This window comes from Anguilla rostrata, chromosome 5 (genome assembly GCF_018555375.3).
Source record: "Anguilla rostrata isolate EN2019 chromosome 5, ASM1855537v3, whole genome shotgun sequence".
NCBI lineage: Eukaryota > Metazoa > Chordata > Actinopteri > Anguilliformes > Anguillidae > Anguilla > Anguilla rostrata.
This window is the reverse complement of record NC_057937.1, coordinates 16,425,027-16,442,526: the sequence shown is the minus strand read 5'-3', so window position 1 is coordinate 16,442,526 and position 17,500 is coordinate 16,425,027. Positions and strand designations below refer to the sequence as shown.

At 47.5% G+C, this 17,500-nt stretch overlaps 1 protein-coding gene across 6 annotated transcripts; it reads right to left on the bottom strand.

The window, feature by feature from the left end:
• Positions 1–493: 493 nt before the first annotated feature.
• Positions 494–15,898, bottom strand: gfod2 (glucose-fructose oxidoreductase domain containing 2). Of its 6 annotated transcripts, none has more exons than XM_064335383.1 (3): positions 15,108–15,898; positions 12,957–13,417; positions 494–4,603 (listed from the first exon to the last, which is right to left on the bottom strand). In XM_064335383.1, the coding sequence occupies exons 2-3, from the start codon at positions 13,207–13,209 to the stop codon at positions 3,651–3,653; spliced, it is 1,206 nt and encodes a 401-aa protein (XP_064191453.1). In that variant the 5' UTR covers positions 13,210–13,417; positions 15,108–15,898; the 3' UTR covers positions 494–3,650. The 6 variants fall into 6 exon arrangements, with proteins under 6 accessions (XP_064191453.1, XP_064191454.1, XP_064191455.1 ...); XM_064335384.1 differs by having other exon boundaries at positions 12,957–13,414; XM_064335385.1 differs by having other exon boundaries at positions 12,957–13,336.
• Positions 15,899–17,500: the final 1,602 nt, after the last annotated feature.

The following is a 17,500-nucleotide window of genomic DNA, read 5'->3' as shown; positions in this document are numbered from 1 at the left end:
GTTTGAGGCGCTTCTGAGTGGAATTTGCATGTTCTCCCCGAATCTGTGCGAGTTTTCTCTGGGTACTCCAGTTTCCTTACACAGTTCAAAGACATGCAGGTAGGCTAATTGGAGACTCTAAATTACCCATCGGTATGAGTGTGTTAGTGAATGGTGTGTGTGTGTGGCCTGCCATAAATTGGTGATTTGTCCATGGTGTATTCCTGAAAAAAATGCATGCTGGGATAGGCCCCAGCACCCCCTGTGACCCTGACAAGGATAAGTGTGTATAGATAATGGATGAACCCTGACCATGCTGATTAGATATGTGCTTCTGATTCTGGATATATTAAAGCTAGCTTCTAGCCAGTTCTAAGAGGCAGACTTATTGGATAACCAATAGCACAATCTACCCAATACCCAGTATCCCAAAACCTCCCATCTCTCACCAGTACAAAATGCTTCAAATCAAACTGTAAACACTGCTTTATAAATAATTGACTGAATGCAGTAATCGACTACAATGTATTTATTCAGTGGGAACATTACATTCAAAGTAACGGTATGGTTTTTGAACTACCACACAAGAACAAGAACAAGAAAAAAAACGGAAAAAAAACAAAAACTGACCAATTATACCAAATAAAACTTTTAACGATAAAAACTACCAGGTAGAAATAAATATTCATCTACAAACTATGTACATCCCGTGACATTTTCTTTATATTTTGTCCTTAAACGGAACATCTTATTAAATAGGTCATTAAGAGACATTTTAAAGGAAAAACAAATGTAAAATAAATACAGTGTTCATACTGTACAGAGCATATACTCCAGTCATTGCCCTCACCCTCTGTAGAGTGTGGTTAATTTCTTATCCTCGTGATGCAAAGTCTTCCTCTGATGAAGAACTTATGTATTCAAGAAAGCCACTGATATGTCTTCCAAATGATGCAATCAAAGCATAGCTTTGTCACCTTGCACAAAATGACACATTCTGTGTAGAGGGGTAATCCGACTATCTGGCTGTGGGCCCAGATGTTATTTAATAAAATAAAAAAAATAAAAAAAACTTTTTTTTTGCCGCAAAATTGAAGGCAACACAATGTCTTAACACCCTGGCAAAAGTTTCTTTCCATATTTCTTTTAGTTTTTTAAAAATGGCAAATTATGCTAGTTTTCCCATTTTTATATATCCTTCTCTCTGAGACAAGAACCAGCAGTGAGCCCCACTCATCTCACATTCAGTGTATAGCCCGGGTCTATGTTGGGCTTTAACCACTTTAAACCCAAATCCCGGGCCCATATTTCATGTTACAAAGTATCTCAGAGGAGAAGAGCTGATTCAGGTTCAAGCTTTCCCTAGCCATAATCTAACCTTATCCAGCATGAGCCAAGAGGCTTCACTGATCCTAGGTCAGTGCTCCCACTCAGAACTTTATGAACATCTACCCTGATCTGAACTGATGCCAGTTTAATCTCCGTACTGGACCATGAACCCAAGCTACAGAAATACATTACTCATATTGAAAATGTAAACACTCTACTGCGCCCCTCACAGGGATCAGCGGGTACAGTGATGCGAAGTTTCACGCCTGCGCAGAAATGCGCATACATACGCAGGCGCACGGAGCAGTTTGTGAAACTCGAAGCTTTTAGAAACTACTCGTGTTCACAGTTGTATAGAGGAAACAAAACTGGGGGGAGAACTCTCGACCATTCGCACACCAGCCGCCGGTGACACCGCAGGTACGGCGAAAGCTCTGCCGTTCGGGGCATTCAGGCCGGCTTCGTGGGCTGGAGGGCGAGAACTTAGAAAAGGAGAAACCAGAACAAAAACAACAAAACCTCTCTGATCCATCCCAGGAGGGGGAGATTACAGGATAATCCACACAAAGACCATTCTTCTCCAGGCTTGTTGTGATATTGAGCTTGCATGATAAACCACCTTTGGTCTGGTAATGAATACCTATTAGAAGAAGTGATACAGCTCCTCGGACTATCACTGGAATGGTATGGCCTGTTAGAGGAAGCTGAAGATGAACATTTTTTGTTTCGCTGTGCTCACAGCGATGTTGGAACAAAGGGCGATTCAGTGAGGTTGCTGGTACAGTGACCATGGCAGCAGGTTACTGTGAAACCTAATTGGGTTTGCAGATATGGCAGTGGTTGGGGGGTTAATTCTCAGGGCTTATTTGATATGTAATACACAGTGATGCAAAATAAAAGCAGGTTATATCAGGTTCCAACAGGTTGCATTACCTTCTTGCTAGCTTCTGCTAGATACTTAACTCATCCAGCAGTAAAACGAGAGACCATTACCCTCCATAGCAGAAAACAGTAGTCAAAAGTAATAGCAGTAACTCACTGGCACAAGGACTACAGAGAAGAATCTTCACAGTTCATAATTTAGCATTTTTGATAAAGCTTGTCTCTGGCAACTGCACCGTTAATGAAACCATTAAGAGCAGGAGACACTGTAATGTTTCGCAGGGTAGGGGAAACACCTCTATGGCCACCAATGTGTAGCACCCATATGGGAGATTCCCGGGCAGCCTTTCTGCAGCAGGCCAGCCACCACACAAAGGAATGACTCTGGAAAGTTCTAGAAAGGCTGCACCTGTGTGGCGGTAGGAGCAAAGCCTCCGGGGCAAAGCTCCTCCCACCCACTGTGGGCATCAATTTCCCACTGGTTCCCATTGGCTGCTCAACTGGACCCAGAGAGAAGTGTTGCTCCAATGAAACGGGCAAAACTCCCAACTCAGCAGGACGACTAACAACAGTAATACAGTTTATAAAAAGAAGAGAGAAAAAAAACAAACATTATACAGCTAATTTCACAAGTTACACGTACAATCCTTGCCCTTCGAAAGGAAAAAAATACATAGTTCAGTGGCTCTGATGAAGCAGGCCAATGCAGAATGCCCTGAGTTCCAGCTGACTCCAAAACGCTGTTGCTTCCACAGATCCAATGGCATGTGATGGGGTACGGAGAAGCTAAAGGATTGGGACTGGGCCAGTGAGGGGCGGTCCCTGGTCCCCAGTACTCTTTGGGTAAGGCGATTTTTTTTCACATTTACTTCTGTCTCCTCATGGGAGATCGCTCAGTTCATCAGCAGAGCAGAGCGATTGGGCGGTGACAGAACTCACCAAGACGCTCGCATCCAGGAACACTGTTCCCTCTGAGAATTACGGCATTCATGGGATTCTTCTGTAATTTACAACTGACCTAGATTTGCTGGAAGCTGGCAGGAACAAGGGGGGGGGGGGGGGAAGGCTGCAGTTGCATTACATGGGGCTTGTGTTTCAGTAAGGTGCAAATGTACAGTCAGGAAGTCCGGAAACGGTAACATAATAGCAATAAATAAATCGCCCTGAGTCTCCACTGCAAGCGGACCAGTTACAAGCTACAGTACAACGGCTGCTCCGTGTTCTCCACCTAGTGCACGTCAGTCTGTGTGGAATAGGGGTAAGGGTACACCGAAATAAATACAAATATTTATCAAAGTAAAGCATGAAGCAAATTTACATGGTATACCATCCGCATTCACTTGTATGTGCAATCACTCACGGAGGAGGACAAAGGGGGCGGCTACTTCTGTACCAAAGTGTCCTGGGGGTGGGCGTAACCCCTGGATGACCCGCCCCCGGTCCCGCCCCCTTCCCCCCGCTCAGGGGTTGTTCCTCTGCAGGGCCTCACACAGGTTGTGGTTGGCGTCGGGCTCCTCGGTCATCACCTCCACGCGCTCCCACTCGCCCGAGCGGCTGGACTTCTTGATGGCGTCCACCACGGTCTGGACGTAGAGGCCGTCCTCGAAGGTGGCCGCCGTGGCGACGGGCTTCAGGTCCCAGGAGCGCCTGTCCTCCTGGCCCAGGAAGGAGGCGTGCAGGGCCCGCACCATGCAGGCCATGCCCTTCAGGTAGGGCGGGGGGATGTCCTGGAGCCCCCTCTCCGGCCCCTCCTGGCCCGAGGGGTCGGCCAGCAGCAGCTCCTCCTGGCACGCCCCGTTCCTCTGGCCGTACAGGTCCGTGCCCCGCGCCACCAGGCGCCCGGCCGAGCCCACCACCATCACCTCGTGCACGAAGGCGCCCGGCATGTTGAAGTTGAGCGTGACGGTGCAGCACACGCCCCCGGCCCCGCCCTCTCCCCCGCCAGTCCCGCCCCCGGTCCCGCCCCCTCCCCCTCCGGCCCCGCCCATCAGCATCTGGAAGAAGCAGAAGTCGTCGCTGGTGACGCGGCGGATGCCGCGGATGGCGCCGTTCTGGCGCACGAAGGTGCGCAGGAGCCCGTGCACGCGGCTGGCCCGCCGGCCCGTCAGGTGGCTGAGCAGGTCCACGATGTAGGAGCCCATGGTGTGGAGGCCGCCGCCGCCCATCAGCTCGTCGCAGCTCCAGCCGTAGGTGTCGCTCAGCAGGCTGCCCCAGTAGACGCGGGCGTCGCACGTCTGCACCTCGCCGGCGTAGCCCTCCTCCAGCAGCCGCTTCATGTGCGCGAACGCCGGCAGGAAGCGCAGCACGCTGCCCGTCAGGCTCATCAGCTGCGGGTAGTACCGCGACGCCGTCACCATCTTGAAGGCGTCCGCCGACGTGGCTGCCTTCTCGCAGATCACGTTCTTCCCGATGCCTGCCCAGGGGGCAACAGACAGAGAAAGGGAGATGGGGGGAGAAAGAGAGAGGGAGGAGAAGGATTACAAATGAATTAAAATTTTAAATATAAATTATATTGTGCATCACGGCCACTGTTGCGTTACATCTTTATGCACCATGATCTGGCAATATCAGTATTGCTTTTCCCCTGGAAATAAAGCAAACTTGAACTCAACTTAGTTGAGAAAGGGATTGTGAGAGGGAGAGATTTTTGGTGTTCCTTTATGAAGCACATTTCATGCAGTTACATAGGAGGGAAAGAGTGTGTGTGTGTGTGTGTGAGTCTGTGTCCACTCTTAGATTCTGAAAAACGTGACAGATGTCTGAAAGATCAATAACACGGTGGACAGGCCACTAAACAAACTTTGAGCCCTGCTTCTGTAAACGGCTGCAGTGAGGTCATCGCCCCGTGCTGCTGTAACGGGCTGGGCGCCATGCCAACGCTCGCTGTAAAACACCTCTGATAGCAGCAGTGGTGGACAACACGGATAACGCTGGAATGGCTCTCCCTCTCTCAAACACACACACACACACACACACTCATACATACATACATACACACACACACACTCATACATACACACACACACACAGACACTCACACACACACACACACACCAATACATACATACACACACACACACACACTTATTCATACATACACACACACACAAACACAAAACACACACTCATACACACATACACACCTACACACACACACACCGCACACACACACACACACACACAAACACAAACACACACACACACACTGAAAACAGCTCACATACTCCTCTCTGCTCTCAAACTTGAACACACTTTAAGTCTGATCCGTCCACCTTATCCCACTAATCCACAGTTTAAAACCCCCCTTTTTAATAAACCAGTGGGTTTGCTTTGTTGGTTTGCCTTTTTAAATCCATTCCAGTGTTGTTCAAAAGGGGTAGAGATTAGTGAAGCATTAGTGAGTACAGGACCTGCTTTTTACTGTTTGTGAGCTGGAAGAGAAAATCTAAAAGGAATTAAAACAAAAAATAAAGGATATAGGCGAAACGCCACACCAGCTACCATTACAAAACTTTTTTTTCAATCCAGTGGAATTTGAGATTAAAATGGAATTTGAGGTTAAAATGGCACTTTTCATTTCATTTATGGTACAAATAGTGTCATGTTGCATATGACTGCTCCACAAACTCTCCATTGTTCTCTCCATTTTTATATCACATCATCAGCCTCGTAAAAAAAAAGCCCTCACGTCCAAAAAGGCAACCTTTCAGTTTTACTGTTACGTAACATGGAACACAAGTATGTTTTTCATTTCTACAGCGTTCTGAATAATCTGCACCTAATAATAAACTTCAGTCAGAGCCATAAAAATTGACAGTACACAACTGATGATACCCTTTCCATTCATGTACCTAGAGGTTTTTATGATGCCATATCATAAAGCATGTCACCGTCTATCAACAGCACCTGCCCAGGTAACAGGAGAGCTCAGTGCGCTCTCATTGGTTACCCCATCTGTGTCCCGCAGCGTAACGAGCCGCACGCTATACTACAGGAGAGCTAGCAGCGACTGGAGCAGAGGTGCATACTGGTAACCTGTAGGCCCCTGGCGAGTAGCTCACGAGGGTGCGTACGCGCGAACCCCAGATTCGTTAGCTGAGTGAAGCCCTCCTGCCCCAACGCTAGGTGAGACGAAGGTGACAGTGTCCCACCTTGACAATGACAGTGTAGCTCTCACCTGGGTAATGCGCGGCAGCCATTTTGTTCCGGATTGCCCACTGCACATAAGCGGAGGTGGGGAGGGAGATAGTTACCGCGCCAGTTTAACAGGGAAAAGATTAGGAAGCAGGTTGGAAATTTGGCCAGGGGACCTCATCTACCCCACTTCCTCTTGCCAGAGGTGCAATGGAACACTTATTGACCATATTAAGTAAAGACCTGGTTAATCACCTCGGCCCAAAACCTGGCTACGTTTCTGAAGCTCACTTCCTGGTCTTGCTGACTGACCTTGCTCACTAGCGCCGGTGCGGTTGGCTCCATTACAGGCGTTTCAGCCACCTGGTTCACTGCAAATCAATGGTAACAATTCGATCAAAACACGAAATGTAGTCGCAATAGGTGTTTTTCTTCGCTAATCTATCTAATGCCTCCCCATGTTAAATTTATTCAATTGTTGTGTTATTTGGACATGGTTGTAATATTTTGTGGACGAATCAGGGACAGTTCTGTCGAGTCACTGCATCTCATGCTCTTAATGAAGGACCGGACTTCATGCCCATATAAGGGTCCTCCTATTCCTATTTCCTACTGCGCAGTCTCTGGACTTCAAAATACTTTTCACCAAGCCCATGGAGAGTCAATGGGTGATGTCACCGATGATGTCACAGTGACTATGTCCATATTTGTTCTACAGCCCATGAGTGCCACCTGAGTTTTGTTTTTAACCCCCTTCCCCAGTGACCGCTGCTGCCCTGTGGCAGGCGCCGAGGGGTCAGAGGAGCGGCCCAACTGCCTCGCAGCTGGGCTTCTGTCCGCCCTGCCCTGACCCCGCCCGGGACAGGAAGAGCCGCACCGCGTCTGCCCCTCAGCCCAGAACAATGCACTTCCACCCCAGGGAGGAGGGCCGCTGGCCGGCCACCATGCTCCGGGTCCAATTCACCACATGTTAAAGTGTTTGGGGACTTCCTGGCTTCCTGTTTGGCTAGCAGCTTCTCTCCCTCATCCTCTCTCTCCCTCTCTCCCTTATTCTCTTGTTCCCTCTCTCTCATTTTCATTCTCTCTCTCCTCATTTTCTCTCTCTCCCGCTCTCATTCTCTCTCTCTCTCTCTCTCTTTCTCACAGACACACACCTGCAGTCAGACGAGGGCGTGTCTGGTAGACTGACTGACTGACTGAACACAGGAATGCAAATCACTCCTGCCAGCCCAGTCCAGTGCCTCCCTCAGTCTTGCAAACCATTCCACCCACAGGCAATTACAGCAGCAGACACAGAAAACAAACAGGGAAACGTGCACACGCATGCAGGCATGGGTCACATTAGTGCCTGACAGCCCTTCTACAGCATCCAACCTTCTACAATACAATGCAGTCTGAGCAAAAGTTTCATTACATTTATTCTACTACATGTTAATACATCATCACCACCCACCAACACACCAAGACCCACACACACACACACACACATTCTTTTCTTATCTCAAACACCTGGGCTAGGTTACCTGGGGGGGAACTCCACCCCGACAGTACCACCTGCTGCAACAGATCCCAGCCCGAGGCAAGGCTAAACATACCCTCCACCCTCCTCCATGGCTGCACCACAAGCGCCCCCTCCCCCCCCCGCCCTCCCCGACAGGCCTCTCTCCCAGCCACTGCCAGGAAAACGGCCTGTCGAGACACTCAGACCAGGCCCACTGCGCGCTGTGCAGCTACAGCCTGATGCAACACCCTGGGTGTGGATCAGGTACGGTGCCAAGACCAGCGCGTGAGCGTGCACAAACTCCTACACTCACCCACATTTACATGAAGAGCGTGCAGTTTTACACATATCAGTTCTTCCTTATCAGCCCAGCTGTTGTGTGTGTATGTGTGTATGTGTGCGTGTGGGCATGCATGCGTCTATTTTGGAGATTTCTGCCCACCTGTATGCTTTTTTGATATGTGTGTGTGTGTGTGTGTGTGTGAAAACACTCGCTGTGATTGAGTTTGTTTGTGAAGGTCTACGCACGACTGCATTCCACCCTGAGGTATGGTAGCCAGGCAACCAACCCGACAATCAGGGCCTGCTGGAGGAGGAACTTCGGCTCTCTCCTCCCCCCTTATCAGCCCTCTTTGTGCTGCCAAGCTCTGTCCAGTCAAAGCACAGTGGGCCCCGCCCGTCGCCCGGCACAGGAAAAGGAAGTGACTTGGCCGCACACAACTTCCTGTAGAGCATGCTGCTCCAGAGCTGGGGAGCACGTCACCCTATCCCATAGACAGATGTGCGCACGCACACTCACGCACACACACCCATGTCCACACCCCCACACGCAGTCGTACGCGAACACACGGTCACAGCGAACCGTATGCAAACGTGCGGTCACAGACAGGGTCACACACATTCCCTTTCTGAAACAAACACCCTCTTTACCAGCATACGCACTTACAGTACACTCACAAACACACACACACACACACACACACACACCCTTTACAGAACCATCACATACAGCCACACAATACAGTCACCACTAGAGGAGAGTAACATCTGGCGACACGCTGTCCATCAAAACAAGCAACATTCAAAACAGAATTCAAAACAAGCTTCAGGGGCATGACACTGCAGGAACCACTGATTGAGACATGCAGCAGAACTCACGAATGTGACTCACTGGCTTCAGCCTCTCATAATTTGGCCCTGTCAGGAGAATAACTGGTTCTTCATCCCACTGTCACATTTCCTTCAAGAACCTACCTGGGCGTACAACAACAAGAGTAAGGCTGCGCTAAGCGCACTGCCTAAATGGCCTCGGAACGTTCCGGAACACACCTGTGGGCGAGCGCTAAGGTGGAGAGGAGGAGAGGAGTGGTTGGAGCAGGGACACCATTCCGTACTCCACCCTGGCTCTTTACACTGTTCGTTCACTACAATGCCGCGACGCTTTCATCGCTAGGATTCAGCGCGCCCAACGAATGCATTTTCACCGTGCCACTGTTCCCAATCTGTTTACAGAACATACCACACACCTACACCTCATCTGTGTGCACAGGAGTCCAGCGTGTGCACACACTGTGGAGGCCAACTTAAACAAATAAAGTGATACGAGGAGGTGCTACCTGTTATGCTGCCTTTCTGTCAGCAAAGCGACACCTGAAGAACAATGCTGTCTACTGAAGAATGGCCAGTCCACTTTCCCATTCAAATAGGTGGTATGCAGTGTTTTACATGTGAACCAACAGCCAAGACACTATGCAATTACACTCAAAGCCCGAAGAGGAGTTTCTGCACATTTGTGACTTTCTTAATCGCGGTACAAAGGCCTCATACGTGACCTCAGAGGGAGGTTTAGGAAACTGTTGTTGATATCTGGGGCGCAACCGTTTCCGTCTATTTATGCACTAATGATAAATAACATAATCTTAAACGGCTTCCAAATCAGGGTGTAAATCAGCATCAAACGTGATGGCGTTTGAGAGATCACGGCTCCCCCCCACCCCCCGCTCGGTCAGACCCCGGTTATCACCGCAGCTGCGATAGGCGAACGCGACCGTCCGTGACATCCCCCCCCCCCCCACCTCCACCAGGAAGCCAGAACTAAAGCAGGAAGCCCGAGTCATCGTGTAGGAATTTGGCGCGAGAGCACAGCGGCGAGGGCGTGATGGGAGAGGGCCGAAGCTCGACCGCCTCCTCCTCTGCCGAACCGAATCAGCGTTTCAGATATTTCTGCATTAACATATTGTTCATCTCCTAAGATTGAGTATTTCAATATTCCAAGAGGGCTCTACGCTACCATTAATGCATCCCATTTAATTTTTTTCCACTAGCACACATAACGCAAATGCTCCTAAAATTGGAGTACTGCAGCGCCCTGTCCAATATTCCACCCCCAACCCCCCCAGCACGACACAAAACTGCAGTTCTTTCAAACAGACCTTTACAAAAGATTTTTACATAATTATCTATTTGTACATATTTTATTGGGATTCCTAGGCTTGTGGATATTAAAGTGGATTTTCCTTATTTTAAAGTTAAAAAAGTAAAGTAAGTAACTGATTAGTGATCTAATGACTGATTAATCCTAATACTATAGACTCTAGTTCAATGAAGTGCAAAAGTTCAAATCAAATAATTATTATCCATTTGAGGGATTAACAGCTGTGATATTGAAAGTCAATTGTCCACAGAAAGCTGGAAGAGACTCCCTTCTCTCTCCTAGTACTGTTTTTTTATTAGATTTGGTATTCAGCCAGTTCTGTAGTACTGATGTTATTCACAATGAATATTAAAGGTCTTATCATGGAGTAGTACTCAAATCAATATGTTTATTACAGCATTGTTTCCAGCAAGAAAGTTTTGTTTGCTTGTGTTAACATCTATTTTATTTATCACTATGAGTGCTCAAATAACCTATGACATTATTATTTTTTTAATCAGAGAGACACAAAGAAAAAATAAGAAAAGTATATGCATCTCTAAACAAGTTTACCGACAAACAGCAACAATGAAACTGAAGGGAAACTGGTCGCAAAAAGTTCAGTTACCGCGAGAAATGTTGAAAGACCTGCTCAGCAAAACCATGATAGTTTTAGTACTGCTCTGCAGAAACACTGTGTGGTTGCTGCAACACGTCAGCCATGTTGTAAGAGTGCATAGCCTTGGCTTGTAGATGTACTCACTGTACACACATAACCCAAGTTCCCCAGCTATGGGAACAGGGCGCTTTTCAGACAGTAGTCAGTGTGTCAATGACACGCTGAGGCTCAAAAGTCAAAAATAAGAGAGATATCAGACAGACAAAACCACTAAACGCCTCCTATCTGTGGAGCCGAGCGCTGTTATGCTATCTGGCAGGGCAGCAAAGTACAAATTGGAAAGCAAGCACAGGCAGACAAACGAAGACAAACACACACACGTGCACACACACACACATGCAGAACCCCATTGAGACCTTCAGGTCTCAAATATAAGATTGCAATTTCCGGTTAAATTCTCTTATGTTTTAACTTCGAGCTTCCCTGAATATCCAAAATTTTGGTTTTTAATTGAAAATGAAAAGTTGGCAAGTTTTTTAAAAATTAATCTTGCATTTATAATGCTTTCTCTGACATATTCATGTTTCAGCAATACAGTGAAAAGTGTCAGGCAGAGATAATGATCAGGAATGTACCCTATCAGCATCCATCGCAGATTGTTGAGTCCCTACATAAGCGCTCGAGCCCGCAAACATACAGCGCGTTCAGAGAGAGCTGTTATAATGTCGGACCAAAACGATCTTACTGTTGCGGCGCTTAGGGAACACGGGGGCGGGGTTAGGCGTAATTACAGGGCCGTTAAATGCAATTACGCGCGCGGGGAGAACGGGCCGTGCGTTTAGACAGGAAACATCGGCGGCGCTCATTTCCAGCACGGTGCCAACCCGTATCAAACTGGGAATCGGGGCAGGGGCTTCGGTTTTCCACCCCGTGGGAAAAGCTATTGGACTGACTGACTACGCACACCCCACAAAGGAACTTTTATCAGTGGACAGAGCCGGTCACTCTTAGCATTGTGCAGGAACTGGCCGAAATTTAGCGAGACAGCGCTGTGCTTGACAATATACATTTCTCCTACTGGCTGTTTACACTCCTGGTCATTTAGCAGATGTCCTTATCAAGGGCAAGCTACACAGTTTACGTTTTGACAGACATTCCAATGGCCTGTACATCCATATACAGTATGTGTGCATGTCATGTGTATACATGTATGCACAAAAGTTCATGCATTTTTCACAAAGAACTTGTCACAATACACATTACAGCATGCCCAGGCCTAAAGCCCTCACAAAGCAAGCCAAAAAAGGAAAAGGAAAAACCCCCTGGTGTCATATAGGGATATACAGTGTGTGTATATATATTTATTTATTATTATAAATGTGTGTGTGGTGTGATTTGTGGATTGTAGATATGTGATAGGTGTGTGTGGGGTGTGTGCGTGAATGAGAGAGTGTGTGTGGTGAAGAGAGAGTGTGTGTGTGAAGAAGTGTGTGTGTGAGAGAGTGTGTGTGTGAGAGTGTGTGAGAGAGTGTGTGTGTGTGTGTGTGTGGGAGGAGTGTTGGGCTTGAAGGATTGAGAGGAGGAGGATGTTGATGCAAGAGAGAGAGAGATAGAGTGTGTGTGTGATAGAGTGTGTGTGTGAGAGTGTGTGTGTGTGAGAGAGTGTGTGTGTGCGTGTGTGTGTGAGAGAGAGTGTGTGTGTGATAGAGTGTCTGTGTGTGAGAGAGTGTGTGTGTGTGTGTGTGTGTGATAGAGTGTGTGTGTGAGAGAGTGTGTGTGTGACAGAGTGTGTGTGTGAGAGAGTGTGTGTGTGAGAGAGTGTGTGTGAGAGAGTGTGTGTGTGATAGAGTGTGTGTGTGACAGAGTGTGTGTGTGAGAGTGTGTGTGTGTGATAGAGTGTGTGTGTGATAGTGTGTGTGTGAGAGAGTGTGTGTGTGAGTGTGTGTGTGAGAGTGTGTGTGTGTGAGATTGTGTGTGTGTGATAGAGTGTGTGTGTGACAGAGTGTGTGTGTGAGAGAGTGTGTGTGTGAGAGAGTGTGTGTGAGAGAGTGTGTGTGTGATAGTGTGTGTGTGTGCGCGCGCGAGTCACGCTCTCTCACCCAGGGCTTTGACAGCGATCTGACGCGTGAGGGGAGGAGGGATGTTGATGCACACCAGGTCCACGTCGGGGTGGAGCAGCACGTCGTCAGTGTGGCTGGTGTAGAAGGGGATCTCCAGCTCCTGGGACAGGGTCCGCGCCTCCTCCTCCGTGCGTCCCCATACCGCCTGCACCACGAAACCCTCTCCCCTCAGCAGGGGCACCAGCACCCGGGCGGTGCTCCCCGTCCCGAACACGCCGACCCCCGGCAGCATGGCGGCCCCGCCCCCGTCGCCCCCCGTCCTGGGACCTCTCTCTGCTCCGCTGCAGGGGTTCACAGATGGGTACGCATCCCAGAGGCCACTGACGACCCGACACAGCACTTCCTCCCGGCGATCCCCTCTGCAAATGCAAAGATCCAGGTATGGGCGACAGGGCTCTTCAGTAAAATCTCTGTGGTTCAACTCCTCTCAGCCTGTGCTGCTAGAGGTGAAATGCAAAAAGAAGAGTCTCAGAAACAAATTTAAAAACTTTTTAAAATTATGTTTCGACCAGGTAATAGAAACTCCATAAGGGCTACAGTGTCTGCTGGTGCGTTTCAGCTCAATTTACGTTACTGATTGGCTATGGATCCCAAACACCTTGTTTCTAAGGCTGAAGTCAACTGTTGATGGAAAGTTAATCACAAAAATCTGCCGACAATGTGACCACCCAGAACTGGAGTTTCAGATCCACAGCTTTAGTTCATTGCACGGGAAAACCAATATGTCAATTAAAAAGCACACTCAGGAACACTTCTATATTACAGGGGACAGCTGCGCACACAGTCTGAAACTTAACCAACCACGAATTCCTCCTCTGACACGTGATGAGAAAGGAAGATTAAGAACTCCACCATCTATACTGCAGGGTCAGACGCAGAATGCATCGTCTCCATCCCATACAGAGCGCTATTTATCAAGAGATGAAAGGTGCCATTGTAACAGTCTACTCAAGCTATAGCTACCTGTCATGCAGAGGCGCGCGGTATCAGCAAACCGCGCGTGCAGGTATCGCTACCTGTGCACGCTCGTGCTGATCGGGAGCTCAGACACGCGCGCAGTTAATAATGGCACCCCGTAAAAACAAGAATAGGCTAATCAGGAAGCGCTGCAGCGAACCGCGCCGTGACTTCGTGTTACTAGTAACTCCGTGCTGGCGAAAATGGTCACTGATGGAAGTTCAAACGAATATTGTCATACTAGCTACCTAATGTCAGTAACCACTCCCAGCTAGCTTGCATCATGACAGCTTGCAAAGGTAGGTACCTCCACCTTTGTCACAAACAATAACAAAATTACACCCCCATAAACGTAGCGATATACAGCCGTGATTAACAGATGGTCACTGAAGCCCTAGATACCATTTTTTATTCAAGAAGCTTGCACCTGCTTAGCAACGCTCAAACAAAGGCGAGATGCACTCTTTTTCACGGAAGAAGCAGTGAGCTCTATTTATCAAGCTAACACGGCGTTTGCTCGGCGAATTTATCGTTACTACTAGTGACACATTTGTGTCGACTTGTGCGTTTTTGGTCTACAGACTGTGAAGAGGAAGCAGCAAACTTGCGTAAATGAACCCGATAGTTTTAGCTGTATTTCGAGGACAATCCTCTGCACCCACTGACAAGTCTAACATTAGCTGTATCATTCGCTAAGTCCGGTCTCTCTAGCGGAGCTACATAAATGAAAGGAATGTCGACTGATAGCTTGCTCGCTAGAATATGACGTTTAAATGCTACGTTTAGCTCATTATAAACGTTTGCAAAACCGGCTCAGTAGTACAACATTTTAAATACGGATATATTCTACCTAAATGTAATAAATTGTGTAAATTAGCTAGTCTGGAAACGAATTCAAATTGCTGACGTTACTGCCTGGCTGGGTTTCTGAAATGCTATTCATTCCGATCTATTCACAACGTCCCCTTGTTTGTTTTGCAAGCTATTCAGTCAGCCAGTCGTCCAATAAAAGGGGAGAGCAAATCGATGCTCCGGCAAGAATAACGCACAGTGCACAAAATTATCGCAAGCTTCGAGCCAACAATGGGGTTGGTTATTATCATACACAGTTTATCAACTAGATAGCATAATGATACAAAAAAAAAACTTTTAACAATCTAGCTACATAGCTACCTCTTCCTTCAGCGAGTCCTTAACTCAAATGTCCAGATGTCAGAAGCACTTCGTGAGTGACGCTGGCCGAATACCGGCACCAGTAGCGCACTACTCCCACTCAGTCACGTCGGGCGATGCTAGCTCAGAAATTCACTCGCTGGTCTTCAGTAGCTAAACCTACAGCACCACAGTCAGCGGAGGAATTGCAATTTTTGGGTTTCCAGTGGCAACGTATTTAAGAACAGAAACCTGTTTGTACCTCGTCCCCAGTGTATGATAAGGTTTGTTCTAAGCCAGGCTGGATAAGCACGGTCCAATTTCCTCTCACGATCCCCTGCGTTGGGAACTGAATATTGTGAGGCTGCGCAGGCAGACTGCGCCGTTTGACAAACCTAGCCACGCCTATCCAGGCACTGAGCCATAGCTGTCAATTAGATTTTAAAGGGATAGTTCAATTCAAAGTTTAAATGCCTTACGTGTGTCAGCGACTTCATGATACCTTCAGATGTTATGTTTGTTAATTGCCCGATTCTTCATAAAATTAATTTATTCATATGCATCGTCTCTGAAAATATAACAGCGCAAGCTGCTTTGGAGTTTGTAAAAAACCAACCAGTCAGGCAAAACTTCTCATCAATTGCACATGAAAATGTGGTCTGGGTCAACCAAAAGGATACACTAAAACCTAAAGAATATCACAAAACCAGAAAAACCGAATGGTCTTTTTAAAGGGTCAGCCACAGCTAAATGTAGCCTAGGATTAGATGGTTCCTTGGTTACAGCTGGTATAGGTACTCCACAAGGGACTCATTATTTTGGACAGAAACTTTACCAAAACATTAATTCATGATTTTTGTTGGCACCCATGTTTGTCCACTTCCCCTTAATTAAAACTGGTCAAACCAGAGATTTGTCATTTTTTGATTTACCCCTGACAAACGCTCCTCCCTGGTATCCGGGGATGAAGCGGCTGGGCGGAGTTTTCACTCACTCCGCCTATTTCACATTTTCAGGTATGTAAACCGGGCCCTGGAGGCAGGAGTCAGCAAGCCTAGCCACTCGAATGAATTGGCGACAAGCAGCGATACCAAAACAAGCCCACCTGGCGATAAACAAACAACCTCACAAGTAGATAGGCCTACAACAGGCCTAAAATGTATCACAAGAAGCTTTTTCACCCCATATGAAATCAAATGGAAATCTTTTTTCATTGTCAAATCAAGCTTGGTATTCTGATGTGTTGGACATAACTTTTTGATGTATTGGTTAAAATATTAAAGGTAATTCAACTGACAAAATAAACATTGTTGGAAGTGCTTTCCGGGCCTGTCACTGTCAAAAAGTGAAGCAAAGTCATCACTGCTCCTCTTCTCTGTCAGTCATTTTATGGGCGGGTCTGTATAGAAGCTGCCGTCCAGTTCATATGCTCCCTCATTACTGCTGGACCCTATGATTCGCAAACTCGGTCTGGGGGGCCCCCCCTGTGTATACTGGTTTTCATTCCTACCACAATTACAATCCCAGAATTATAATTTAATAATCCCAGAATTCTTATTTAGATGCTTTTCATGTTTATAGAGATTATTTAGGCTGCCATCTGAAGCCTGCCATGAAGAATAAAATCGCTATGTTCATATTATGCCATAGAGCAATTATGTTTGGAAAAAAACCGAGCATACACAGGGGGGCCCCAGGACCAAGTTTAGGAACCACTGCCATAGCCTATGTCACACCCTGCCCGGTCTCCTCCAGTTATATAGGTACGGTCGGGAGGTCAGGCTACTGGGCGTCCATAAAGAAGCACCCCCCATAGTCTTCTTTATGTGATGACCCCCTACTCTGCTGCCCTTGCTGCTGCTCCTTGTGTTATTGTTCACAAGAGCCTGAAGGGTGGAGCAGAGGATTGTTGGTGCAATTGGCAGCACCTGTGTGCAGGGGTACCAGAGAGATTAAGATGGCCTGTCTCCAGTTTGAGGGGGAGCTCTCCCCCCACATTTTGGCTTCCGTTTAGGTGTTGGCTGTGTTTTTGGTTTTACACGCTGCAACATTGCTTCAGCTTTCACACATCCACTCACCTACGCTACTGAATGCTGACTTTTGCGCCCCACATTTGTCCTGTTTTTGTGTAATTAGGTTAGTTAGAATAAATGTGAACTTGCTTTTAAATGCGTCAGTGTGCGTCTCCCTTTTTGTCACGGCCCTTCAGCCAGGTCGTGACATCAATCCTGTTTGCAATTCACACATTCTTCCATGACTCAAGATTAGCCTCCTGAAGAGGGTAGAGTGCATTTCTCACTGGCAGACATGCAGCTCTGATCCAAGTGAAAACACGCAGGACGTGGCCTTGTGGGGAGATGACACTCAGGACCTCACAAAAGAAATGAAGACTGAAATAACGACACAAGTCGAAA

Bases quoted from the DNA above. Each gene is read 5' to 3' on its own strand.
- gfod2 (XM_064335383.1), bottom strand. From the start codon at position 13,209: ATGCTGCCGGGGGTCGGCGTGTTCGGGACGGGGAGCACCGCCCGGGTG. The intron at 4,604-12,956 runs GTGAGAGAGCGT...CCCCCTGGGCAG, and splicing joins GATCGCTGTCAAAGCCCTGG to GCATCGGGAAGAACGTGATC.